This window comes from Anser cygnoides, chromosome 1 (assembly GCF_040182565.1).
Source record: "Anser cygnoides isolate HZ-2024a breed goose chromosome 1, Taihu_goose_T2T_genome, whole genome shotgun sequence".
Classification (NCBI taxonomy): domain Eukaryota; kingdom Metazoa; phylum Chordata; class Aves; order Anseriformes; family Anatidae; genus Anser; species Anser cygnoides.
Window position 1 is genome coordinate 48,578,786 of NC_089873.1, and position 27,607 is coordinate 48,606,392.

The window sequence follows — 27,607 nt, forward strand, 5'->3', positions numbered from 1 at the left end:
TTTTAGGAGGTTTGTTTTGACTGGACACAGCGACATACAGGAAGTAACAGGACTTTCTGTACAAAAACTGAGAGTTATCGTTCTCTGTCTTAACCTAAATTGGCAGAAGCAAGACTGTGCTGCCGAACTTAGCTTTTGCAGCATGTTGGACTTGGAGTATTTATTCATGCTTAACTTGAAGCTTCTTTACAGGGACATATTCACATTTCAACTCATTTATGCTGAGCAAGTATTTTAAAATGCTACATTCTTCCCTAATTTCATTTAGAGCTGGAAAAGCCCTTACCGTGACAGAACAAAAAAGAAAGTTCACTGATAGTACTGGGGCCCTGTCTTGTGGGGAAATGTGCTTTCCAGCAAGCACAGCAGTTTCACCTTTGTGCTTTGCCGGGTCAACAGTCTTGTAAGAGATGACGTGCTTTTAAAAGAACCGAATTACACCGTGAGGCATACACGGCATGTAAATAAATGGCACGTAGGAATTTACACTCCGGATCACAGTGGTAGGTCACCAGCTCTAGTTGTGATCACAGCCAAGTGCATCAAAGGGAAGGAAGTATAATGAAATGTAGCATCCACTGTACTTCACAACTTGTCTCCACAACAACGACCTTCTAAACCTCTTCTGTCTGCTCCCTTTCCCTCCCCCAGTTGTGAAGACTTACTTTCTAACATTATTTCCATTTTTTTATTATTTGTAACCTGCACCGTTCTTCATGGGCTGTTCAGATAGAGAATCGTTGGGCACACGAGTCCTGTTTGAAGCCACTTCCTAACCATGAAGATTAGGCCCAGAGCGCCTGTGCTGATTCAGGTGGCAGCCGGTCCCCAGGGAGCCACGGCTCGTACAAGATGTCTGAGGGATATCTGTGAGGGGTGGGGACAGAAAGAGACCCTGTGGGGGAGCCTAGGAATAAACAGATCAGGAAATAACCTTGAATAGCAACACCACCACGTATCAAACCGGGCAGGATGGAAACTTCTTTGTGAGTTGTTGTATTCTCGGAACATAATTCTGTCAGATGGCCATGGGATGCGTCGCAGGCTGAGAGGAAATAGCTTTTCTGCCTGATGTTCCTCTGGAAGTCCACCAGCCTCTAGCAACCGTTCGCTTGTCCGTTCATGTTTGCCGATCCTGGCTGTGGTGCTGGCTGCCTGTGGGCCAGACGGTCACAGCACAGTGCTGACATGTCACACCGTCCTGTGAGCCCAACGGGATCTCAGGGGGCTTGATCTCACCCAGACCATCGGACAGCTAAGCATAAAGGCTGTGAACTTTGTTTCCTGCATCAATCGGATATTGGATTGTGCATATATCGGCTGGTGACAGCAGAGCGCTGAAACCCGTGCTGCTGCAGGAGGCACCCGTACAAGACGTGAGGCTGGCTGTGCTGCAGAGGCTGTGCACGTCAACCTTTCCAGCTAGGAGGAAAAAAACAAACTGAAACTGCAATGGAGTCGGGTATTTTTGTACATTCTTGTAAATAAACAGAATGGCATCCGCATCCCTCTTCCCTGCAGGCCCTAGGAGCCAGTGACTCAAGGCAGGGCCCCTGCTCCCATCGCAGCACCGGGGCAGCCAGCAGCTCCCGCAGGCTCTCTGAAGTCTTCATCTGTCACCTCCTGGTGCACTTGTGCTGGCATGCTGGAGGTTTCTTCTGGTACAAACCGTCTCTCCGGGCTTCTCGTACTCAGCTGTCACTCACATAGGCGTTTCTGACTGAAGCTTTCATTCTCTGCAGAGCTTCACTGCCCAGAGTCCAACAGCCTTTGGCCTTTCCCTGGTTTGGGAGGGGTGTGTGAATTTCTGTCAGCAGCCATCAGTCCTGCCAAGGACTGTGCAGCTGGCTGGTCCCCAAGGCAGGACCAGCTCTGTCTCTTTCAACTCCTTCCCTTTTTTTTTAGGTTTCTGTGAATTGTGCATTTTCTGGATTTTCTTTTAATCTCTAGGAGAGTAACCAACTACTTGCCAATAAGGGGATGTGATACCACCACCCCCTCATTAGTTTTGTGGAAAGCGTGTAACTTTCTTGTGAACTTAGCTGGAAGAACGAACACTCCTAGATATAAATACATTAACTGTTTTACAAATAACTTACCTAATTAATTTCAACCAAAACTTCTCAGTGAATGCTGGCTCATTGCATCTTTTCCCAGGTGAACTGAAACTGCACTGTTCTTCTGCAAATGAACTTTTTGTTACCATACTGACTCAGGCTTTCACATTAGTCTACTGTCCTGTTTACAGTAAGTCAAACCCGGCTATGTTGTGATAAAATAAGCATGTTTCCTATGTCCTGTTATCAGTTTCCACTCCATCATGGGGACACTACTCTGGAAACGGGGGAAATACGTGCACCTGTCAGAGCTCCAGTTTGATTAGAAAGGCTGAGTATCATCAGGTAAAAGAGATCTGTGCAGTGGTCACTCATTAGGAAATTTAGGACTGCTCACTGAAAGGTTAATTGAGCCAGGCATGCCATATCTTTTCCTATTTTTCTTTTCACAGAGCAAGTAGAATAGTTGGATGCTATTTCCCAGACAGGGGCATCTCGTGAATGAATCCCTAAAATCCCTTCCTTTCATAAATATACAATAAACAGATTCTATCTTTGATTAAGATGTTTCCTACTGTCTATTTTGGTATTACTGAAAAAAACCATGACCATTGAAACGGCCTTAAATGAGGCAGTTGTATTACAGCTGAACAGCAACAAAACCAGAACAGTGTGCCTCTAACATATACCCCAAACACTCGCGTATTATTTAAAGATATTTCAAGGACCTAGTTAGATTGGGCATCTTTAATAGGAAGGTTAACGTTGAACTGTACTAATGCCACAATTAACTTGCACTGTTACTAATGAATTTTCTAAATCCATTTTTATGCAAGTTGTTACTATCCAATTGCTGGAGGCAAGGGAGTGCTGGGGAGCCCTGCAAGCAGTTGCAACAATGTCTGTGACTAATTGCATCTTAGGGCTTGGCCGTGCCAAATTGCTCAGTTTTTCAGCTGTAGTGATTTCTTTTCACAGAACCAGTCAGAAAATATGAAAGCAATCAAGTAGTTTTGCTTTTGAAAAGCCTCATTTGTTGTTCGTTTTCAGCGAGTGCTGAGACAACGATCTCCTTGGGCTGCTGCAGAAAGCCCAGCTCCTGGCTTAGCTGGACTTGTAACTTCGGTGAATTGTTTCAGCCAAGACGCTCCATGATATTAATGAAATTTTTTGCTACATCAGATTTTGGGGGCAGGATCCACAACTGTTTGAGGCGGTGTTTAGCTGTACTACGTCCCCCCTGCCAACTCCTGTACTGAGCAGCCATGAGTCAGACCTCCCAGAGCAATGAGATTACAGGTAGTGACTTTTTTTGTTTGCCATCTGTTTTATGAGTTGTCAGGTGGCACTCCTGACAGATTTTTAGCTTCTCTTTGTAATCACAAATTTGCACTATTAAAAAATAGGAAAGCTGAGAATCTCATGGAGTTTTATCATTCTGGGATTGGGAGCTTTGGGAAACTCTAGATGTCAGGAAATTTGGCTAAAATCATGGATGTTGACAGGGCTGCCACAGGACAACAGAGCCCTTGCCAGGATCTGCTTATGAGCCTGCTGAGGATGTGCACGCTTCTCCCAGGGACATCAAGGGGTCAGTGCCTGCCGACCCAAAAACCCTCTGGGACAAGAGGAGACCAAAGTTACAGTATATTGTTTTTTTGAAGCCTGGGTTTTCTTTTCCCCATGAGGCTGAGGCTTGTTATTGTGGCAGGACACAAGCCAGGAGCGGCTGATGAGTAAATGACAATAAGGAACCACAGAGCAAGAGCGTGGTCTCCTTTGAAGGGTTCTGCAGGATCCTAGCCACTGCTTGCCCTTGTCTTCTGAATTGTTAGCTGCATGTGGATGAGGAGCTGAGGAAAATACCTCTTCCTCAGCTGTACTCAGTCCCTGTCAAAAATTGATTACTTGGCCCATGCGCAGCAGTATTGTAGAGAGAGATGCTCTTTACCTACTTCTTTTGAGTTACGTGCCATGAGAAATCCCACTCTTGGTGTAGGGAAGGTCAACAGTGCAATGTTAATCTGCCCTTGACGAAAAGAAAAGAAAGTGATACCTGAATTTACTCTTTGGTAGTGAGTGCAGGGATTTACTTGTTCATAGACAACTGTGCAATGGAAGAAAAACAGTGTTTACAAGACAGAGCTCCTTACTGCATTCAGAGCTGCTTTCCAACTGTTTGTCAAAGTGACTGCAGCCTGCGCTACAAGGGCACAAGAATAAATCCTAAAATTAGCAATAGGGGTTTGCAGTTGCCCATGCTGATCCCTTAAGATTTTGTAGCTGCCTCTAGTAAGAAACTCAAAACAGAAGGTCTGTTAACCGTGGGTAATTCTTATGCGGTGGCAAAATAGGAGAATGATTAGAGAAAATGTCAAGACAGAAATTACTCTTGTATTTTACAGAAATAAAGCAAAAAGTGATTATCCTCCTAAATTTCTACCTGTTGGCATCACAGTTTAAATTGTTTTTTCCTACCATGATTTAAATAAGTTGTTAATGTGCTCCTCTGATCCAAAAAGCTGATTATTTTATCCTAAGGAAGATTTGTGCATCGTTTTGTGACGCACGTTTTGGGAGCTGCCTGTGTTCTGCTGAGAAGTCATTATACAAAGGATGAGGAATGGGATATATTAGAAACACAGCAGTGTAATTATGTGCAAGAACTCTGTTACAGCCTTTGTTGATAAACTGCAGTCTAGATCTAGTCCTAGAGGATCCAGACAGTATTACCTTGTTGAGTTACTTAGCCTGACTCATTGCTGAAACTCTTCTCTGTAGTCTTACGCTGTGTGGGGTGTTCCCACCCTGTGGGAAATCTGAAGGCAGTGGCCAAAATAACACGTCTGTGATCAAACCATTTCCTTTCAGTATTTGTATTAGTCTCACATCCTTTTTCTGGATGTGAGCAAGTGAAAGGTGTCAGCTTTGCACGCAGGACTCAGATATACTCTTTTTAATCAACCAATCTAAAAGATGGTGATACGTATTTAAAAAGCCAACCATACAAACAAACAAAAAAGCAGCCAAGTATCTGGTAGCGTAGTCATTTTGGTTATGAAGTACACATGCTCCTTGATCCATCCAGCCCTGTGGAGTCCGCAGCCTCTCTTCTGGAACTGGGGGAAGTTGAGAAATGAATATTTAAAGCAAGATGTGTTGACCGTACAGAAAGTTTGATTTCCCCACCCCCAACAACACTTTCGCTTCGTATCAGCCCTCTTGCTTGTACACTATGTATGTGCTGCTCCTGTGGCTCTCCGTCGGCAGTCTGCGTGCTAACAACCAGGCTCTGCGTGGCTCTTATGGAAGTGGGTAGGCTAGACGGAAGGATGCCCAGGGCAGGAGGCACGAACCACACTCAGCGTGCAAAGAGGGAGTGAGAGGAAGAGGCAGCTCATTGAGCTCTCCTGCTTCAGTTCCACCAGATGCCTTTGGTCAGACATGCAAGAAATTGCCTTTTTTTAAGAATTTGAAGGCTAAGGCAATGACAGCTTTAATTTTATGAAGGAACTGAGAAGATCTGGACCTGTGCTGAGATTTGCAGTAGGTATCATATTTGGTGTATGCGTAGAGGAATATCTAAGTGGTAAATTATATGTATTTCTCACTGACCCCCGTATGAATCCTGTAGCGTGGAGAAGATAATCTGATTTCAGAAGACTAGAGAAAATTCAGAGCAAAAATGGGAGAATTTGGCAAAACAATGGGAGGTCTGTTGGGCTGAAGGAAGCCAGCTTTTTCTCAAAAAAAAATGAGATACCTTTAGATAAAACCAGGAACCAAACCTGCTACAGGTAACGTTATTTTTGATGTTAAAATTGACATGGGTTTTTTTGAAAGTGGCTGGCAAACTTATCTTTGTTCTCAAACCTCTGTGGAGCTCAGTAGTCACTGGCTGCCAAGGCTGGTAAGAACAGGACCTGACTTTTCTGGATATTTTAAAGTATTGAAGATCCCCCCATTTTTTTATTTATTTTTTTATTGGATTGCTTTAGATGTGCCAAACTGTCTTGAATGTGTTAGCATTCTGTATTCTGAGGTGCACTGGTTATGAGACAGGTCCTTGACTTTTCTGAGCTTTAGTTTGCAAAAATTTTATTTTCTAAGTTTTACTTAAAATTATATATAACTGATGACATTTATGTAGCTGTTGTTTTTTTTTTCTTTTTTAATGGAACAGCGATTAGTCATTTTTCCTTTTGTATTTGATTTGCTTATGTAAAGTGCAAACAACCTTTCTTGAAGCTGATTATTTTGGTAGAATAGCAGATGCTCCTCTATGATCTTCATCAAATGAAGGATTGGGGAAGAGACTGTGTTAACTGCGTGCAGGTGAAGGACTGTGTTCCTCCCTGTCCCCATACCTAATTCAAAGAATCCTGGCAATTGTCAAGCTGGTGAGAACAGACAATTTAACAATTCAGATTACACTTTTTTTTTACACACCTTTTTTTTTTTTTTTTTACAAGATGAGCCCAGGTCACAGACTCAAAGAATTGCACCTGAGTTTTTTCATTGGCTCATCACATGCTTATTGGTAAACCATCTGCCAATAAGATAATTGACTGTAATTTGGGGTATCTCATCTGAAGACCTCAATCTCCACCACCAAAAATGAGACTAATGCATACGACACAAGGATATTGTGTAGAATGACTCCCTGTATCTAACTACTGAAGAGCTCTTTGCAGTTGTAGAGTGCACGTTAATGGCTAATTAGCATTATTTAACTGTACTTCCTGACATTAAAACTCCACTGTCCCAAATTAAACCAAGTCAAGCTTTTATTCTAACCTGTACATAGAGAATATTTTTTCCAGCCATAACTGTGTGTAACTTGCCATTTGCTTCCATCTGATCCACTTACAAGCTCTTGACAGCAACTTGAGTTCAGCCTCATCTGACTCAGTTGAGGAAGTAGCTCAGGTGTTCCCAGACCTCTTCCAGAACATCTTTGCACACTGGTGTGCATTAAATCCTCATTTTGTTTAATGGGATGATTGTCCCATTTCAAGCAGTTGAGGGGTAAGAGTCCTATTCAGAAAGTAGGGTTGCAAGTTAAAAAAAAAATCACTATGTGCTAAACTCAGCAGGGTGCTGTTTGGAGTGGTAGAAGCAAGATGCAATGGTCAGTCAGGAGTATCGCAAAGCTGCAGGTTGCAGAGAGCCTTTCTCCAAAGAAGGTGCCAGTTTCAGGTATATCCAAAAATGGCACATGCTTCGACTCTGCACGTACCAAAGAAAAACAAACTAGGATAACACAGTATTTTCTTTCTTCTTTGTTTCAGTAGCTGGAGTCAAGTTCATTACTCGTTTGCTCAGCACAAGTGTCAGAGCAGGCTGTGTGAAGTAGCACAAGAATACCAATCATTATCTGTAATTTCACTGTGATGCTTATTACCGTGTTTCTCAAAAGTGATTGTCTTTATGAGGCAATTTCATGCCTTACTATTTCCTAATGCATCTTGCTGCTACTTTCCATGACTGGAGTGCTGCAGTGGATGGCTACAAACTCTTCAGAAGGGATAGGTTAGGAAGGAGAGGCGGGGGGGGGGAGCCCTGTATGTTAGGGAGTGTTTGGGTTGTCTAGAGCTGAACAATGGTGACGACAGGCTTGAGTGCTTATGAGTAAGAATCAGGGGGAAGGCCAGTGAGGCAGATGTCCTGGTGTAGTTATAGATCACCCAAACAGGCTGAAGAGGCAGGCAAAATATTCTATAAGCATTTGGGAGAAGTCTCACAATCACCAGCCCTTGTTCTCATGGAGGACTTCAACGTGCCAGATGTCTGCTGAAAATACAACACAGCAGAGAGGAAACAGTCTAGGAGGTTTCTGGATTGTGTGAAAGGTAACTTCCTGACACAGCTGGTGGGTGAGCCAACTAGGGATGGTACCCTGCTGGACCTTTTGCTTGTTGACAGAGAAGGACTTGTGGATGATGTGAGTGAAGGCTGGAGGCCATCTTGGGCATAGCAATCATGAATTAATAGAGTTTTTGATTCCTGGGGAAGTAAGGAGGGGGGTTAGCAGAACTGGACTTCCAGAGGGCAGGGGATTGAGTGCACCCTCAGTAGGTTTGCAGATGACACCAAGATAGGCATGAGTGCTGATCTGTATGACGGCAGGAGGGCTCTGCAGAGGGATCTGGATAGGCCAGACCGATGGGCCGAGGCCAACTGTGTGAGGTTCAGCAAGGCCAAGTGCCGGGTCCTGCACCTGGGGCACAACAACCCCAAGCAGCGCTACAGGCTGGGGGAAGAGTGGCTGGAAAGCTGCCTGGCAGAAAGGGACCTGGGGGTATTGGTCGATAGCCAGCTGAATATGAGCCAGCAGTGTGATCAGGTGGCCAAGAAGGCCAACAGCATCCTGGCTTGTATCAGAAATAGCGTGGCCAGCAGGTCTAGGGAAGTGATTGTCTCTGTACTCTGCTCTGGTGAGGCTGCACCTCGAGTACTGTGTTCAGCTTTGGGCCCCTCACTACAGGAAGGACATTGAAGCCCTGGAACGTGTCCAGAGAAGGGCTACGAAGCTGGTGAAGCGTCTAGAGAACAAGTCTTGAGGAGTGGCTGAGGGAGCTGGGGTTGTTTAGTCTGGAGAAGAGGAGGCTCAGGGCACACCTTACCTTAAAGACAATTACCTTAAAGGAGGCTATAGCAAGGTGGTAATCATGTCTTCTCCCAAGCACCAAGTGATAAGACAAGAGGAAATGACCTTAAGTTGTACCAGGGGAGGTTTGGATTGGATATTAGGAAAAATTTCTTCACTGAAAGGATTGTGAAGTATTGGAACTGGCTGCCCAGGAAAGAGGTTGAGTCACCATTCTTGGTGGTCTTTAAAAAATGTGTAGATGTAGAGCTCAGAGATGTGGTTTAATGGTGGACTTGGCAATGCTAGGTTAAAGGTTGGACCAGATGATCCTAGAAGTCTTTTCCAACCTAACTGACTCTATGCTTCTATAACTCTGTGGTTCAAATACACAGTTTTAGAAGATGTTTCCACAAAACCCTTTTCAGATTCTAAATATAAAAATTCTCAATATACTCCACTGTGTCATTAGGCTTTAGAAAATACAGATATACTGTGTTTTCTTATAAATTTAATTCCCTGTAAGTATTCAGTTACTTAGAGCAATGAGTGATTGATGATCCTGTAGTCTGGTGAACCCAGTTACTTGTTCAGCACAAGTTCATTTTCAAGGGGTCACAGAGGGAACACACTATCTTAGAAACAGTTTTCAGCAGTTTCTCATTTTCTCCTCCTTGCATGTACCTGGGATTTGTTTCAGCACTGGTTATGCTGTGCTGGAATCCTGTCTCTACCGGCTTGGTTCTTGCTCTGGGTACGTGGTGTATTCTCACTCATACCCTTCCAGGTGCTGTGGCTGAGCTTGCCTTCTAAACCAGAGAGCTTTACCCAGAGCACTTTGAAATCAGATTTTCCCCTTGTGCTTACTGGGCTTCGCATGGAGCCTTGGGTTACCAGCATCCTCTGGCTAACTGCGGAAGCAGCGCAGCCCTCGGCCTGGGTTTCCTGAAGGCAGGCAGAGGGCAGCTTGGCTTAATCTCTGTCATCCTTCTGCCAGTTTTCTTCAGTTCAGCCTGAGTGCCTGCTGGCTGAAGTTTCTGCCACAGGACACGTGTTTTTACAGTACCCAGGGGTTGTTTTAATTTCCCCAAGGTAAATTACCTGTGGGGAGGAAAAAAAAAAAAAAAAAGAAAAGATCACCTTGAAAAATCCAATTGCACTTATTAGGTCATTCTGAAGCACAACCATGAGCGTGTCCCATTTCTGAGCCATAGGCATGTGGCAGAGCCCCCTACTCTGCTCCAGAGCCGGAGGCTGCTCTCAGCACACACAGCCTGAGGTGGGTGCCCGGGGTGCCCCGCGTGGCTCCGACCACAGCCCAGGCTGAGCTGCCGAATGTGGTGTGCCTGCCGCACCCTCGGGCCTGGGAGGAAAAGGAATGAGTTGGATGCTCCTGGAGCTAAATGTATGAATACTCAGCACTTTGAAGTTTGTCTTAGTGGGGAAACGGGAATGGTACACGTGTGTCAGAGAGTGAGAGAGACAAAGGAAAGACAACTTCACTTCAAAACTTTGATTCATTTAGCCTGGAGAACAAGAGACTGAGGGAAGGCCTCATGGCGGCCTGCAGCTCCCTCACGGCACGGAGCTGGGACAGGGGATGGTCAGGCTGGGGGTTAGGGAAAGGTTTTTCGATGAGAGGGTGGTCAGGCACCGGGACAGGCTGCCCAGGGAAGTGGTCATGGCACCGAGCCTGACAGACTTCAAGAAGCGTTTGGACAATGCTCTCAGACACATGGTCTGATTTTTGGGTGGTCCGTTGTGGAGCCAGGAGTTGGACTCGATGGTCCTTGTGGGTTCCTTCCAACTCAGGATGTTCTGCGATGCTATGATTCTGTGATTCACAGTAACTGGAAAACAAGAAGCCAAAAATCTATACATTTAAATCTGATGCTAGTCAAATTTAGTAGTTCTGACTGGAAAGCTAAAAACTCCCAAACCTAAATATCTTTGTGTTGTTGTTAGTCCTGCCAGCTGTACATGTAAATCAAACAAGAATTTCTGTGTCCTCAGTTGAAAATAAACCTGTATAAGTCCCCTCACCCCTTCGTTAAACATCACTTTAAAATTTTCCACCCTTGAGCTTCTAACTGGGAGGAATCTGGAAAGGACACTGCGCTGGATCTGCAGTACCATTTGGCCATGTGCACACGGTATAATTCTATGGCACGCCAGACAGGAGCTGCTTTATGTCACCCCGATTAACAAATGGCTGCTGAATCAATAAGCTACTGCCCATCATGATGTCAGTCTGCACAATGCCGTTGATTTGGCAGACTTTTTAGATAAAGAATTCTAACCTCTTTCCTCTTGATCACTTTATTAAATCCAGATTGATCTCTCCTCCAAAATGTCAAGGAATCTGCTAGCAGCTTAGCAAGCAGAGAGAAAAATGGCCTGCTGTGAAACAAACAGCTGTGGTTTAGAAGTACAGGTCATGTCTGCATTGTCCAACGAGATAAAGGTAACTTTTCTTCAGCTGTTATTAATTCTCATCTTTAACAATTACTTAGATACTAGGAGGAGAGTAGGTCCCTGTTAATTGCAGTTGAACTCCGGCTCCTATCTGAGCGCCCCTGAGGTCTTTGCTCTCCAAAGGGGCAGCTTATGCTAAGGCTGTGGTACTGCCCCTGGCCCCGAACATTTCACTCCGCCCTGTTTCAGAGATTCCTGCCCCTGCTGCGAGGATTGCTCAGCTAATCATACAGCAATCATTGATCTGCTTAAATCGTAGCTGGATGCACTGGGAAAGATCCAGACTGTCATCAGTTTGCATGAATACACCAGACCCATAGGGCATCTCCCTCACCAGATGCTGAGCTAATTTTGCCATGAGGGAGAGAAGCATCTAAAATGGGCAGATGGTTAGGGCAGAAAATTCTTCTAAGCTTCCCTAAGCTGAGCTCAATCTACTAATGAGCCAGAGCCTTAATGCCCAATGAATTAAACAGATACTTCCAGAGGGCTTTGTACTTGAGAATCTTTATGAATCCAGTCCTTAAATTCCTGAGATATTTTGATAGTAGGACTGAAGCTCCTAAATCATTTAGACTTGTGCAGTGTTGTATCTAAAAGACTGTAATTCCATGTAATAATTCGCACACCACTAATACAGTCTCCAAAAAATGTTCTTGATCAAAAAAGTTGCATGCTCCAAGAATGAGTACTGTTTCTGGTTCACAGTTATAATTAAAAGGGTTTTATTTTAAAGGCTAAATGTCTTTTATTTTTGAACAAACATGGAAGTGAAACTGTTTCAGGTTAATGTAAATTTTAACAGCACTTCTACTTTCCTTTCATGTAGACAAAAGCCATGTTGGTAAGATTTTATCTGACTAAATGATAAGCAACATCCCCACTACAGTACTAGAGAATGTGGGTAAAAGCACAGCTTAAGTCAGAGGCAAAACTCTCATTTTACTTGAGTGAAATCAGAATTTTCCTAGTATATATTCCTAGAATATATTAGTTCGTTATAAAACTTTTTGTTCTTTCCCTTCTAATAAAACACCAGAATCTCATAAGTATACGCAACAACAAAAGCAAAAAAAAGTTTCATCAGGTTGAAATCCAGTCAATTACAAAAGCAGAGGTAATTGTTTCAAGGATGATGCTTACATGTATCATTTTTCCTGTTTTTTATTTCCTAATTCTATTATTTAAAAATAACCTGTTTTCTATTTTGCTGTGGAAAGACCCTACACAGAGAAGAGATAGAGCTAGAACTCAAGTTTTGCACAAAATGGTGTTGAATGAAGGAATGAGAAAATGAGGAAAATGAAAGTTTTTCCCCTACCTCTATGAAATCTAGTAAAGGGTGAATCTAGTACTGATGAATTTAAAGCTTGGCCATTTAACTTGAAATAGAGCACTGAGAAACATGGGCTTGTAGCAGGGAATTTCTGTAATTTGTGTAGCGTAAGCCTACTTCTCTGCTGAATTGGTATTGCTTTGCGGATGTCCAGTGTAGTAGCAGACATCTATTTTGTACCTTGTTGCATGGAGCTTCACATCCAATTCGGATTATCCAGCATGTTGTATTTAAGTGGTGGTTGTGTTTCATTCATCAGCTCATAATTCTTTTTATGCACACAAACATGACAAAAGGCATGCCAAAATATCTGCATTTGGATCAGAATCATTCATTAACATGAAAGACGGAGAGATATCAACATCATTTGTATGCTGTATACATGCATATGTTAACTAATTTTGTTTTCAGAAGAGGTATGTCATGGCTCTCTGACTCTGAAATAATTACAAGCCTCAGCAATGGCTGAGGTGTTAGTCACAGTGTTTTAGCTCTGCTGGTAATGTTGTGAATGTACAGAATATTAATATAGTGTGGGGCAGCTGTAGGAAAGAGGAATCTGTAGCTGTGCTGGGTGTCCACCTTTCCAAACAGCAACACGCATCTGTCGGTCAGTACTGGCACCCATCCCTTGGTGTCAAACTGGGAAATCCTGTTAAAATCAGATCCTTTTGTTCAGGGAAAAAATGTTTTTAAAAGTGGCTTTCTAAAAAAAGACAGCTATACTCTTCAGTTTTGCAAGCCCTTCTGTACCAGTTGTCATGCCCATCCTCACGTGCCCTGGTGTCTCTGTGCTCTCAACATGTTCAGTACTGTGCTTAACGATAAGACCAATATGTGCCAGAAGCATTTTACTTTATTACTCTGACTATATTGTTTTGCTGATATTTTGGTTTCCTCAGCCTTTCTCAAAATAGCCAGCACTCACAACTTTTATTTTTCCAGTGATATTTGCAAATACCAGGCGTATCTGGAAATGAGAGTGCAGGTAACTAAAACAGGGATTCAAATAAGCTTAAGTACTTTGTTTGGAAATCTTTCTGATTGACTTATTCATAGACAATGATTGGTCTGAGCACCAAGTACTATACAAACTATGATTAAGCTACTTTTTTTTTAATGAAAAAAGAAAAAGAAGAAAGATTTCCAACTGAAGACGAAAAAGCTCCAAGATTACAGAGCTTGCTCACCACCTGCAAGTATATGTTCTCTTAGACTGAGGCAGGTCATTGTTCCTCCTCTTACACAGGGCAGCAAAGAAAGGCAGAACAGCAACCACATCCTTGCTGTGCACTTTGTGTTCTGAGCTGTGGCATGAAGATAACCAAACCACCAATTCCTCATTCGGCAGAGCCTCCAGCTAGCTTCACTTTTAGGATTTCTGCAGCCCCAGCCTGACCAGCCCCTTGGCATGCCTTGCTGCAAGTGGGGTGCTGCAGCCCGTGTCCTCTCCGGGCTTCTCCTGCCTGCCTGCAGAAGTTACCTGAATAGCGATGGTGTCTGATCACTACAAATACAGAGCGAGGCTTTTTTTTTTTTTTCTCTAACAAAACATAAGTTTTAATTTTAGCCATTCTTCCACTGAATTTTTCAATGTTTCCTCATTTGGGTGAGTAGCAATTTACTGAATCTCACAGTAGATGTTCAGTTGTAGCTTGTAGCAGGAGAGTTGATGATGCATCATCATAGAATTGCATGGTAACAAGTGAGTTTTTCAGAATAAAGTGCAAGGACAGCAAGTTTCCCTGCATTATTTTTCATAATTAAGGAAGAGAAGAATACCTGTAGGTGGCAATAGCGCAGTAGCTGTAGCCACATACTTTTTTTTTTTTTTTTTAAATTAGTAGGTTACCATCAAGTTAGCTTTCTGCAATCCCAATTCAATAAATAGCACTGTTACTGGAGACTGGCCCTAATGTTGGACTCCAGAATGTGCCAGGTTCTCCCTTCTCCCAGCACTGCTGAGCTTAAGCAAATTCATGGATGGTTTTAGGAATTTTGTTTCAATGTTTATCTGTTTATTCATTTATTTTCAACCTGGGGGCACCGACACAGATTTTTAATGCTGGTGCTGAGGAAGATGTGTCACTTTTATCATTAGCATTACTGCAGTGCGCAGTGTGAAAAGCTGCAATGACACAGTCTGAAATGAAAGCATTCTCTCAGTGAACCAGGCTATGCGCACGTGAAGTTAGAAAATGACATTGGCAGGCCCAAGTTCTAGCCTGTGGATGCTCTTTCAAGATCAATTTGTCGTGCAGATGGGTACTGGCAACATCTGGGGAGCATAACAACACCTGTGCAGCTTTGAGAGGGCGGCCGAGGGAGAAGGGCTGCTAGGAGCGTGAGCAGCAGTGCAGGGCACCCTGCCAGGGCCAGCAGTCGAAGGGCTGGTGCGCTCTGGGTCATGCAATGCCTTTTGCAACTCACTGCTTGAACAGCAACGCATCTGAAGTGTCAGGGGTCGCTAACTCAGTTGGTCATTGCACGGCGATGCGTTGGATATATCAGTGTTGGTTAAAGACCAGCTAAGGTTACGGAAGTATTGCAAACAACTGCACAGATAGGAAGCAATACAGAGTTCTTAATTTGCAGTCTGTATCAGTATTTCTTCTGTATCATTATTGTTACTTGGTGGGCTATATAAATGCCTACTGAAAATTAAGTAAGATCTTATCTTGACACAAATAGTATGCATTAAAGGAGGCAATGTTAATGGAACAGAAAAATCTAAGCTCTATTTGTGGCCCATTGTCTATAGTGGTATTTTTCTTAAATTTCACAAAGTGGGGAAGCAACATATCCACTCAGAGCTCTATATGCCACTAGAATAACTATTTGTCCAGAATGTTGTTTTCTGGGGGACTCTAATTTATGCATTGCAAGTGCTTTGCTGGGTGACAGTAGTTCAAAATAAAGGATATTTTTTGCAGAAATGTAATCATTACCTTTAGCTGTAAATCCCCATTACTCAGAGAAAATTGTCGATGCTTATGTTCCTGTAATTGCACTATCATTTTAACTGGCATTTTAATTAAGGCTCTTCTGCTAATCAACTCAAAACTGGGGGCCATTTGTTGTGCACCTGAATTCACAGACTAAAATGAACATGTTGGAGAAGTAAACTCTGTGTAGAATTTTGGAGAGTTATTTAAAATAATGAAATAGTTGCAAGTGCCAAACTAACATGAAATCAAAGCCACCGAGAGCATGCCTGTTGTGGCTCTGGGAGCAGCAGGTGAGGTGACGACTCAGTGACCTACTTTGCAGGCTTGTTTTTTTGGCATTAATCCTCCCAGTAGCTGAGAACCAGAATTCCACATCTGATGATACTGCTGCCCACATGCTTGTAAGGGGAAGTCTGTGATGGCAGTTTTAAGCACAGTGGTGATTTAGGTCTCTGTAATTCACTGTACCTGACTCGACTTGTTGTCCTTCTAAATAGGAGGTTGGTGTGTTGTTCTCCTCTATGTATTTTATCCCTCTTTTTCAATTCCTCTTGCTCTGCAACTTCAAATAGTCCACACCTTTAAGGAATCCTTTATGGTGGTAGAACTCAGCAATGTAATGTCTGGGAAAATATAGTTAAGACTAAGCTTGCAACTGGTGTGGTTAGAGCTTGTCTTGCATTTAATTATCGATCCTAAGTTATTTGAACTATACAGTAACATACGTCTGCTTGCTTGGGAGTCTCAAAATTCAGTCTTGCAAGGAACAAAGTTACAGCCTCCAAAGGTCAAGAAAAATGAGCAGCCAACACAGATTAGAGGAGTTTTATAACAGTAGTGGTTGGTAGAAACAAGGTTTAAAATCTTTCTGTGAACCACATATCAGACACAGGTTTCTATTGTCAGGACTGGGAACTCAGTGAAGGAATGATGACCTCAGCTGAACTTAATTATCTTGTTGTATAATGGTCATAAAAAAGGGGAGAGGCTTAGAAACACTTCCTTTGCTGTACTCGTATAAGTGCTGGGCAAGGAGTCATGGGTTGAGGTTTTTTGTGTGTACGTGCGTGCTTCAAATCTGTGCATGCGTTTTCTTTTTTCATATGATGTTTTAAAAAGATTGTGAGAGAATTTAAATCTTGACTTGATTACACAGGTTACTTAACTGCTGAGGAACATGGGGGCCACCCAACCCGTGATAATTGTGCTAGACAATATAGATCAATGGTTTACAGACCAGCTGTAATGTTCTAAGAATAGGGCAGCTTCTCAGTTTTACAACACGGGCAGAGCCTACGCACATGCTGCTGGGTTCATGCAGGACACCAAACAACCTTCCAGCGAGTCACAGAGTTCATGTTTCCTATGAAATGGTGCCGCTATGTCTGCCTGGCTTCTCTCAGCAGTTGTGTCTTCCTTGGAGAGCTTCACATGAGGGTGATGGTGAGGTGTTTTAAAAGAAACACGGAAACATGCTTGTTCCTCTGAAAAATGCAAGCAGCCACTGCTCAAGCTTTCCTGGTGTCCTCTTTTGGCTCATGTCCTCCTGCTTTCTCCTCCCCGTGCATCCAAGATAATGGTGCAAGGCATGGGTTAAATGTAAGACTTCTTGAATGAGAAGAGTGTTTACAGCAACAACACAGCAAGCAAATATCAATAGAAGCGGATTTATGGTTCACAGTTTCATTAATGTTTTCAGCTTTAAACTGATTTAAGACTTTTGCGAGGCAGATGACCCATGGCAGGTTACATAGACATTCCAAGTTACATAAAAATGTTAAGGCATAGTCAAGTGTTCGTGCAGGCTTTTGGGGATTGAAAGGTTGCTTCAGATTTCTGTGTTGTTTTTTTTTTTTTTTTTCTGTGTATTTTATTTTGATTCTTGGGTTGTATGGATGGAGGCAGAGGTAGCAGGTCGTTCAATAGGATATCTGTGGAGCAGGAAAGCTTTGTCCAAGTGTTTCAGGTATCCTCCATCCTGTGCACAGCAGACACCAGACGCTGCCTGCTCTCCTGTCTGTCAGCTCCTTGCCTGGGACTCTTCTCTTTTTTTTTTTGTGTGGAGGCCTCCAGAGCAAAGCTCAGCAGCCGATCCTGTTCCCCTGCCCTCACCACCATCCTCATCTTGTACAGATGCACCTGAAGAACGGTCACCAAACCATGCTGCCCCTGCCACTGCCAGCGCTGTCCTCCCAAAAAGAAAGGCCACAACCACTGGCATAAAGTCGGAGCTGCTGGCGCTCCACTTGTCCTCCCCAGGCAGACCGGTGCGGATCGCTCCTTGCCGTGCGTTCATCTGGAGGAACCGGCACTGTAGATAAGGCCGGAGGCGGGTTTCATACAGCAAAACCCAGCCTGAGGATTCACCACGCCACGTGGAGGACGTGTGGGAGTGGGACACGCCTGCACGCCGGCTCCTCAAGGGCAGGGCGAGCGGCAGCTGCCCCCGCGGGCCCTGCGCCACAGGGCAGGCCTGGCCCGGCCAAAAGGGGCCGTGCGCTGCCTCGGGGTGCCGCGGGGTGCTCTGCTTTGGGCAAAGCAGGGGCTACAATTCCTACACGGCAGGATGGTTTTGTGGTTTTTTTAGGCTTCCAGTCTCCAGTATAAGTGTTGACAAATATAAGCAGCTTGTTTACATTGAATTCTCTCACCTCGCGGCGAGTTTGAAACCCGGTACCGTTGCATTACAGCGTGCTGACAGATGCGGTGGATTGTCTCAGGCAAGCTTTCGTGTGTCTTGCAGTGTCACCTACACAGCAGATTGCTGGGTGGTGTTGCCATGCTGTGTATTAGCTATAACTTTCTCGGTGCCCACATGCTTTTAACTTCCCTTGAAAAGTGGCTGCTGCCACAAAATAACCCAATTTCTGTTATTATTATAACATTTAAATGACATAGCACGGTCAAAACAAACCATCTGTGCTGACAAGAATTTTCCACCCGTACACAGCTGAGGCGTCAGCCTTCAGCAGCAGAAGAGACCCAGCTAACGGCATCCATCTCCTTTACAATTTATTTCAAATTCATCCGTCGGAGGCATCCATCCACTGCCTTCCATCTTTCAGAGAGGCTGACAGAAATGAGATTAGTTGGAAACCATCTGAGGGGTGAAATTCATCCTGCGCTGACACAGAGCATGGAGCCCGCTGCGGAGATAGCTGCAGAGGGATTCCGCTCTTGGAACAGTGTCGTCTGCGTACCACTGGGGTATAGCTGTCTGTGCTGTGCTAAGCATAGAAGAAAATTTTATACATATATATATATATAAATTAAAATACCCTTCAGACTGGTATTTGAAGGATCCCTGTATGTGTCAAGTCTTTCAAGAAAGCCACGAAATCAAAGGACGCAGAAAGATCAAGGTTGAATATTAATCAAGGGTTGCAGCAGGAGGGCTTTCAAACTCCCTGGGTAGTGGTGTTAGTGCTGTGGCTATGTCTGAAAGTTAATGCCATGTGTTTTTTTTCCTTGCATGTGTGTGTGTGTCAGTGCCTCACCTCCAGATCTTCAGGAAAGACAGATTAGTAATTAAGTAAAAAGACCAAGTAAATTATTCAGGGAAAGTTTAGTTTTAATAAGTGATTTGTGTACTATAGCCCTGAGTAATTCAGTAAAATACCAGTTTGCCTTTGAAATAACCTCATGGAAGAGGCATTGGCCATAAATTAAGTCAACAACTTGTATGTGCCCATTTTTAATACCTGGAAAATAGAGAGCTTTCATGATGTCTCTCAGGTACCGCATGATCTGACAAGGTCAGCATATTCTTCAAAGTACTTGCATAAGTACATCGGTGTCCTTGCAAAACTACATGAAATTCAGAGTACACAGAATGACTCCTGAGCATCCATTGCAGTAAGTGCCTCACCTACCTGGTAAATCCTGCCACGGCTGCTCCGGGGACTGACGCTGATCGGTGCTGACAGCGTGATCTACAAGCTCTAACAAAATTGTGGCTTCTCATGCGTAGGAATCCCTGCATGTCTAAGCAGCAGCGCTACTATGCTGATCAAATCCTTGACAATCAAAATCACTTTAATTACTGTCATTAGACTTGAAACAGAGGTAACATACATGCAGAAACCTAGGATATATTTTTGAAATTCCTTAAGAGCAACAAACTACTGTCATGTATATGGCCTTCAGGTAGCTTTTCTGCACTCCTTCAGTTCAATCCTAAATGACTGTCCTGCTGGAAGCGATCCTGCCAGCTTGCAGGCCCACCTATAAAGGTGGTTTTCTCACTGACATAACAAAACACTGTAGTTGCTCAGTGTTAAAAATCAAGTTTTCATAGAGTGTCTCATACTTGTGATTCAAGAAATGGTGCTGTGATCTTACAACTTATTGCATATTCTCTTTTTAATAAGTATATATATATACAAATATATGTATTTATGATTATATTTACTTGAGATATCTAGATCTGTACAAATAAGTCTGACTGAGGGCTCTGTATCCAGCATTCAGAGGTATCCATGTGTCCCAGAATTTGTGGTGAAAATTGCTTTCAAGTTTACTAAAAAACAACATTTTACTGCATGTCTCCAGCAGGGCTTTTGTAAACCACAGACCCTGGTGCTGCGTCTTATTTGAATGGTTCTGCAGACCATGAGAAGAATTTGTTCCAGTTACAGGACTGATTTTTTCCGTGGTTTATTGGCTGTCCACACTTTGCTGAACTAAAACCCATTAGCGGTAACAGAAGAGATTTGGAAGGATCCTTAGCTGGTGAAAATTGGTAATGGTTTCAGAAGTCAACAGGTTTGTCCCAATTTCACGACATTTTAAATAATCTGTTGCAAGAAATCAGCTCAGAAACCCCTACAGTCAAGCCATACCATGCAGAACAAGTCCATTTATTCTTTTTCTTGGGGTAAATGCTCTCTTTGAGTCTGCTACGCCCCTCCTGAAGCAGCTAACTTTCTCCCCCCTGCCCTATTTCACTATTTACTCTTCATCTAACGCAGTGCCCACTTGACAACTGCTCAGACTTGTGGCAGACCGACGTCAGGAAGGCACGATGTGTGTGTTCCCCTGCACGCTGCCCTGTGCCACAGCTGATCTGCTTGCTCTGCCTGTGAAGTGCTGGTAGTCCGGGGGAGGCATAACTAAATAATGTGTGTTTATAGATGCGCGTGTCTGTGGAATGGCTCATGAACAAAGAAAAGATAGCTCGAACAACGTATTTTTAACCTCGTCAAGTTTTCTGTCTAGTATTTTTCTTATTTCTGAGATTACAGTGCAGAATAAGGACCTGTTGAAAATAGTGGCTGTTCATGTGCTACTTTAAGCATCCTTCGTGACTGCTGAGGAACACTGAAAAAAACTAGGGGTGGGGGAAATGCTCACATGCAGGTGTTTATCTGCACACGCTTACCTGCACATCCAGGTGTGTGTAGATCGGACGGTACAGAAGGAAACAAGAGGGCTCTATCTAGAAGTTTTGGGGGAAGAGGTGTCAAGTCAAAATGAGGTTTGTCGCAACGCAAACAAGGTGCTGAGAATTTAGCTGTGTGCATGCAATAAGGAAAGAAAAAGCTTTCCATAATTAGACAACGTGCCTTCTAGGGGGGGAGAGGGGGGGAACCTGATGGTTTAGGGTCTGTTAATCTCTTCTGTTTTTAAATCACTTATGATCTTGATAGATGGGTTGAAGATGTCTTGCTGAGAACAGTTACTAAGCATTTGTTTGTTTTTATTCTCTTCTTGAGAAGAGGACTCACTTTAAGGATTTTAAATGCTCAGGGACACTGTTTAACTTTCAGATGTGTACTCTGCTGCCTGTCCACATTCACTACACAGGAATGCAAGAAATCTCCGCTGATTTCATTGTGTTCATCTGCTTTTTTTCTGCGTCAGTGAAGCTGAGTTGTGTACAGATGTGCCCTTGTTTCTTACTATTGGATAGAAAAATAAATACCTTATGGTCTGGGGGACTGACCAGGCAAAGTCCGGATAACTAGAGGAAATTTCCATATCAGTAGCAAGAGTAAATTTTAGACAGATTTAGTGAAGCATCCCCAGAAGATGACACATTCTTAGAGAACACAAGGGCATAGTTTTCCTGCTGGGTCATTTATTTTGGTTATGTAGAGAGTCTTTCCCTTTCCTTGCAGATCAGAGAATTGTTTGAACTATTACCTTAGATGTTTTATCTCCACAGATGTTCTAACGCCACATTTGCATTTTCCTTAGTCCTTCAGGCAGTCCTGTTAGTTTTCATCTCTCCCTCGTCATAACTTCAGCAGCTGGTATTATGATACCCAGAGAGATGACTCTTCCAGATACGGTTGCTGATCTCAAGTTCACCAGAAGAGTCACTCTGAAGCTTCCTGCAAGGTTTTTGCTTGGATGAAGCTGCTTCTTGTATTTCTAAGGCCTGAATGTACTATGCTATTTTTGAAGTTCTGTTAGAAAAGGGGGAAGCAGTCCATTTTGGGGTGCCCGTGCTTGTACAGCTCTCCATACATAAATGTTAGATGGCTTCACACTTGTCTGTATCCCCACGCCGTATCTTTTACAAGGATCTTAAATCTCTATAAAGATCCACAGTATACTGATGGTAAGGGTCTGGATGCAAACATACTCAACATGCTGCAACACAACAGAAAAACGTGGCAACTAAGAATGTGATTTCATGACTGATTTAAACCCTCACTTCTGACTTCCGCTGGACCCTGTATCCTGCCCTCACGCTGCCCACTTGCCTAAGTCAGCCCCGCTGCTTGAGGAGCTGTGCAGCCAGCCAGATGCTGGAGCTAATCAAACTAATCTCTCTCTCTATTGCGATCTAATAATTTACTTTGTTTTGACAGAGGTGGTTTTCACCTGGACCAGCTCTCTGACCTGCTCCACATTGTTGTATCCAAATTACACCCCAGCCTCAAGGGTAAGATATTAGACCAAACACGAGCATTAAAGGTATACATCCCTCTGCCATGACAATACGTAAGTATGTAGCATTACAGGGTACTGAAATGATCATTTCTGCATACTAACTCTGAAGCAGGGTCACCCAAGCAGTCACTGCTTTTTGTTGCAGCTTAAGAGTGTGATATAAATACACCTCCGCCTGTGTTGTTGCCCGAGGGCAGCTTGCACGCGTTTATTCCATGTCTGTATCAGTAATGGGCCATTTGTGTTTATGGCCCTGAGGCCTCTGATACCATCCCGTGCCTGTGGTTTCAGGGCCACTGATGTCATCCTGCTGGGAGCACCCACCTGGAGCTCTGATCGTTCTTGGGCAGGCAGTCTTTATCTGCGCAACGGTGGCATATATATAGCGAGCCCTTTTACAGCTGCGTGTTATTACTCTCCGTGCAGTTCCAGCAGCGCCGCAGGTATGTTTCCCAGAATTGCTCTGCTTCCCAGCCAAGGCAGAACGGTTCCTTTCAGCCTAAGCAAATCCTCAAGCCATGCCTAGAGTTTCAAACGTGCAGAACAGAACAGAAGGAAAATGGTAGGTTTTTTTATGAAAGCTTGTGACTATAATGAAAAATATTTTTTTCTCTTTAAAAAAAAACACTCTCAAGACTATTTTTTCTGAGTTTTCAAATGGTGGAAAGTTTGTGCTATGTATTTTTAAGAATGGAAAACATAAGAAAATACTTTGTTTAGAAAAAAAGCAACCTCTCATTGTAAGAAATGCAAGATTTTGGCGAGTGTTAATGAAGATTATGTTGCATCATTTCATAACTGTAGCAGACCTGTTTGTCTGAGATGCTGAAAATTGTTGGATTTGTTGAGTGTCAGAGCAGGTGGCGAGGTACGCACACTTTCCACTCATACAATAGGTCTTTGCAATGCCCGTTGCTTCTGAATAGTTTGTGTTTATTGTTGTAATATGACTTGTCCTCAGCTCAAACTGCTGGACAACGAGCTGTCTTACTTTGTCATAACTTTTATTTGCCTGGTCACCAGAGCTCTTAATTACTTCTGATATATGCCATGTTGCTAATAGAGATTTTATGTTGCTATTAGAGTTTATATATTGCTTCAATGCTTTCTACTAAGACTTGTGATTACAAACGTTTCAAAATCTATATGTAATATTAATCTTCATTAGCACAATAGAAAAGTTGGAGTATTAAATTTCTCCCCTCATAATAATTTAAATAGAATTGTTTATAAGGTTGTGCATGTGAGGCACACAAACAGAAATAAATTCAAGGGAACATTGTGAAAGAACAGTTTTACTAATAAGTCTCTAATTATTTTTAATAATTTTCAGTTTTCTTCCGTGTTTTGATTTGTAAGCATGTGCCTGTTAGATTCCTGTTGATAAGGTCATGCCTTTGTACTGGGCTTGAAAAATCTGTCTGATATCTGGAAAATCACTGCCTGAGGTGGTTACAAAGAAGAAGTGGGGAGCTGCTCATAGCTCGAGCAGAGGCAGTTACTTGCCATCGTTCTGGATCAGACCAACCCCAACCCTGCTGCCATTTTTTTTAAAAATTAATTTATTTTTTTAGGGCAGGAGGAGATACAGCTTCATCTTTCAGAAGCGCTTGAGGCTAGCTGGTGTTGGACAGGGCAGCAGCTCCGTATGCGCTAGACACTGGGGGTGCAGAGGGCGTTCGGCTCTTCCAGGCGCGGAGCTGCCCGGCTGCCGCGTGTCTCCTCTGCTGAGCTCTGCAGCGGGGCCAGGCTTCTGCGGGCAGCGGGGCTGGCTGAGCTTCTGTCCCTTGGCATTGCTTCACAGAAAAGTGCTTGATCGACATGGCTCTAGTGGGTAAAAAGGTCAAGAAAAAGAAGTCCCACTCCTCATGTAACTTGAGTAAGAAAAGCTCAATTAAAGTTACGCTGGGGAAAAAAAAGAAAAAGGTTACTAGTTTTGTTCCAGAAAATTATGCTCATAGACGAATGTTGTATCCCCACCATTCCACTTTCAGGTGATCTCACGCGTAACATTTTCCTTTCATGGAACTTCAGGGGGAGAACTCCCCTGAAATGCTAGGATTGTAGCTTGTGTTGCTACAGTTTCCAAAAACATTGCAAAGTATGCTTCTGTTTATATAGTCCTGCTAAACTCAGGTCTCAGGGATTAAAAATAAACCACAAAAGTGTATGATATCTCCTATATTTTATTTGTTGTAAAAGAACAAAGCAGAAGAATTCAATCTTTCAAAAATTGTCGCCAGATTTCATAACAAATTATAGCTTAAGAATTTATGGTTTTGAAGGGTCCAAGAGGGCATGAGTAGATGTTAAAAGTTCAGATTTTTTTTTTTTCTCTTAGAATCTGTATTATCTCACAGACTATTCTGCAGCATCTGCCAGCACCAAGAAATTTAAAAATAGAAATCATGTTATATCTTGATCTAAATCATAACTTCAGTACTCAAAATTATATAGTTCCGATCCAGAAAAGTATGTATACAGGTGCTACAGTTTGGTGTTGTGAAGAATAAATACTCTTGGAAAATTTATTCCAATTAAGCAGAACGGCATTTTGGCTCTTCTGCTTAGTTGAGGTTACTTCACATCCTTGTCATCCAAATCAGAGGTGAACGTCATATGTTTAGGTCTGGCACATCAAGAAATAAACTGGAAGGAGCTTTCTGTTTGTATTACGCTTAACCATAGTGTATTGATGAGTGATAACCCATCAGACAACATACTTAATGCAGTTCCCTGGGCAGGTGATTTTAAAGGAGAGCTTTCATGTTGCAGTGCAAAAAGATTTAGCAGAACCACAGTTAGAGTGAGTCATAGGTGGTCGCCTGAGAGCAGCGAGGAAACTTGAGCTTCATTCTGGTGTCTGTAAACAGAGTGACTGTAGTGAAACCCAAAGGGCTGCAGCAAGTTTCAGTGCTATATAACAACACTCACCAGGAAGAGGTGTAGTCTTACTTGTATAATCATTAATTTTTCTGTCCTTTGATAACCCTTCTGTATTTTCTGGTTGACTGGCAAAGAAGTCCTACTCCAGCATTTGACGTTGTCTGTTGGTATGGAAATCACTGATGCCACACATTTAGCGTGACATAACGCATACAGAGTCACAGCCATGCAATGCGCTTCGTAGGCAAAGAGAACCGACAGGTTCCTACCCAGCACAATCTCTGTGTGCAAGCAAAAGCCACAGATTGAGCTGGGGTGTCTGTGAAGCTACAGCCAAAAAGCAGCAGGGTGAAAGCTGTGGTGCTCTGGTATTCACTTGGAGTGCCTTTAGGAGCCCAAATGCCAGCTACCCAGCTACACACAACTGCAAGCGCTTCTCTGAATGGTGGGCGGAGGTGGCATGCCCTGAGAGCAATTCTTGTGCTCATGAGCTATATCTAGTCCAAGTTTTTGCCTTGTTTATTTTAATTTGGGACAGATGATCTCACTGATATAACCATCAGGATATGCAGATATAGGCTATCTACCTTCTGGCTGCGGTCTGAACGCTTTGGATGCAAGTTCACGTTCACGTTTTGGAAGGGGGCACACCTTTACCTGCCAGCCAGCTGCAGCCTAGGTTCTGCAGACCTCACAGCAATATCAAGGGGGCTGATCTGGGACGGACAGGTTGGATATGCTCATATCCAGCCATAACCAGGTGGGCCCCAAATTGAATGCTGTGAAGCAGAAAAAGCATTGAATGCTGATGAGCAGCAGCCGTTCCCATTGCCCAGGGGAGGCTTCTGTACTTGCCTCTGCAACACAGGTCATCCGTACTGTAAATAGCTGGGTTCCAGGCAAGCTCTTGGCTGTAAAGAATGGCTGTTATTTACGTCTGCTAAAAAGGTGGCTCTTACTCATAGCACTTAAAATGCAAAACACTGCCACCATCCTGCAGGTAGTTTGCACTATTGCTGTCACTGCCAGCAGCAGCAGAGGGCAACTATGCAGCGGAATTTCCTTGTCTGTAGAAGAACAAGAAAAGGACCCGAAGGAGCAAGGGACAATGAATAGTAAGCAGGGGAAGGAAAGAAGAGGGAGGACTTCTGCTACCCCCAACTGGAATTTTTCACTTGCTTCTCTGTCCTTCACTCTCTATCAGCACGCTGCACTGATAGGCCAAGACATGGAGCTTTTTCTGGTGTACAGAATGGGTACTCACTGCATGTACATGGCTGTTACATCCTGAAAGCTCATAAAAAAAAAAATCCTCTTGATGAGGAGAGGACAGAGAGGAGAGCTGATTTAAAATTTTAATTAGATACCTGAATGTTTGTCAACATCAGATCTTCTGAATGAATGTCACAGCCTGGCAATGCAACCTGTAAATCTCAGAGTGATCCCCTGGCACTTTGTGTTGGTACACACAGAGTATCTCCTTTCCTGTGGGTGTGAAAGGCTCATGCTTTGGCAGAAACACTGAGAACGGTGACTGTGTGCTCATGGATAACTGCAAGGCCAGCGTCACTCAGCACTGTCCCATTTGCTGTCAGATTTAGAAATGGTGCCGACAGTCTCTCATCACGTAGGACTCTTCCCTGGAGACTGGTTGTGACAAGCTTTTGGAAAAAGGTTTGGAGGGCACGTTAAAAAGTCTCCCATGAAAAGCCCCAGTATCCTGTTTAGCGGACAGATGTTGCCGTTGTGGAAAAAGGGACCTTCGCCTTCTTCCTGAGTGTGCCTTGGCCAATATATACTTAGCGCTGTATGTATCAGTTGTCCCAACAACATCAGAACACAGCATTTAATAATAGCATTTTTAATTCTGGGAAGCTCAAGGCTCTCCACAGAAGAAAGGTGATGTGGTTCTCTTCTTACAAACGTGTGCTCCCAGATGGGATTGGCTGCGTCTGGTGAGTAGGGCCATGGAGCAGGAAATGGATGACAAAGACGCAGCTCATGCAAGAGGAGGGAGATGGGAGTCATCCGTAGAAATCTCAGGCCTGCTTTGGTCACTGCCTCTGCTGCCCCTCCAGGGATCTTATTTTCCCAAAACAGGACAATGGAGGCAAACCCAGCACTGACGTCTGTCCCACGGAGAGCTGTATACACCGGTGTATGCCCTTGTTCAGCGATCCTAAGCTTAATCGGACCTTCAGTAATTTGCAACATTTTTTAAAAGGTCACTTCTTAGAAAAGGACAACAAAACGATGTAAACATCAGGAGTTGATCACTGTGGGTGGTGCCAGTGTCCTGAAGTGAGGAAAGGCATTGGTAAAGGATGAAATTGCCCCTGTACTCGGCTCTGGTGAGGCCGCACCTCGAGTACTGTGTTCAGTTTTGGGCCCCTCGCTACAGGAAGGACATGGACGT

The 27,607-nt window shown here is 43.5% G+C and overlaps 1 protein-coding gene across 3 annotated transcripts in view; it reads left to right on the forward strand.

Annotated features, from left to right (window-relative positions):
• The window catches only part of TMCC3 (transmembrane and coiled-coil domain family 3), a 136,896-nt gene that overhangs the window by 59,856 nt on the left and 49,433 nt on the right, over positions 1–27,607 (forward strand). Inside the window, exon 1 of one of the 3 annotated variants that reach the window (XM_048061109.2) lies at positions 22,732–22,867. The exons of the other annotated variants lie outside the window; for them this stretch is intronic. Coding sequence (XP_047917066.1) covers positions 22,865–22,867 — 3 coding nt within the window. The 5' untranslated portion in view covers positions 22,732–22,864. Of the gene's footprint in view, positions 1–22,731; positions 22,868–27,607 lie in introns of those variants that run through there. 3 annotated transcript variants of the gene reach the window in all.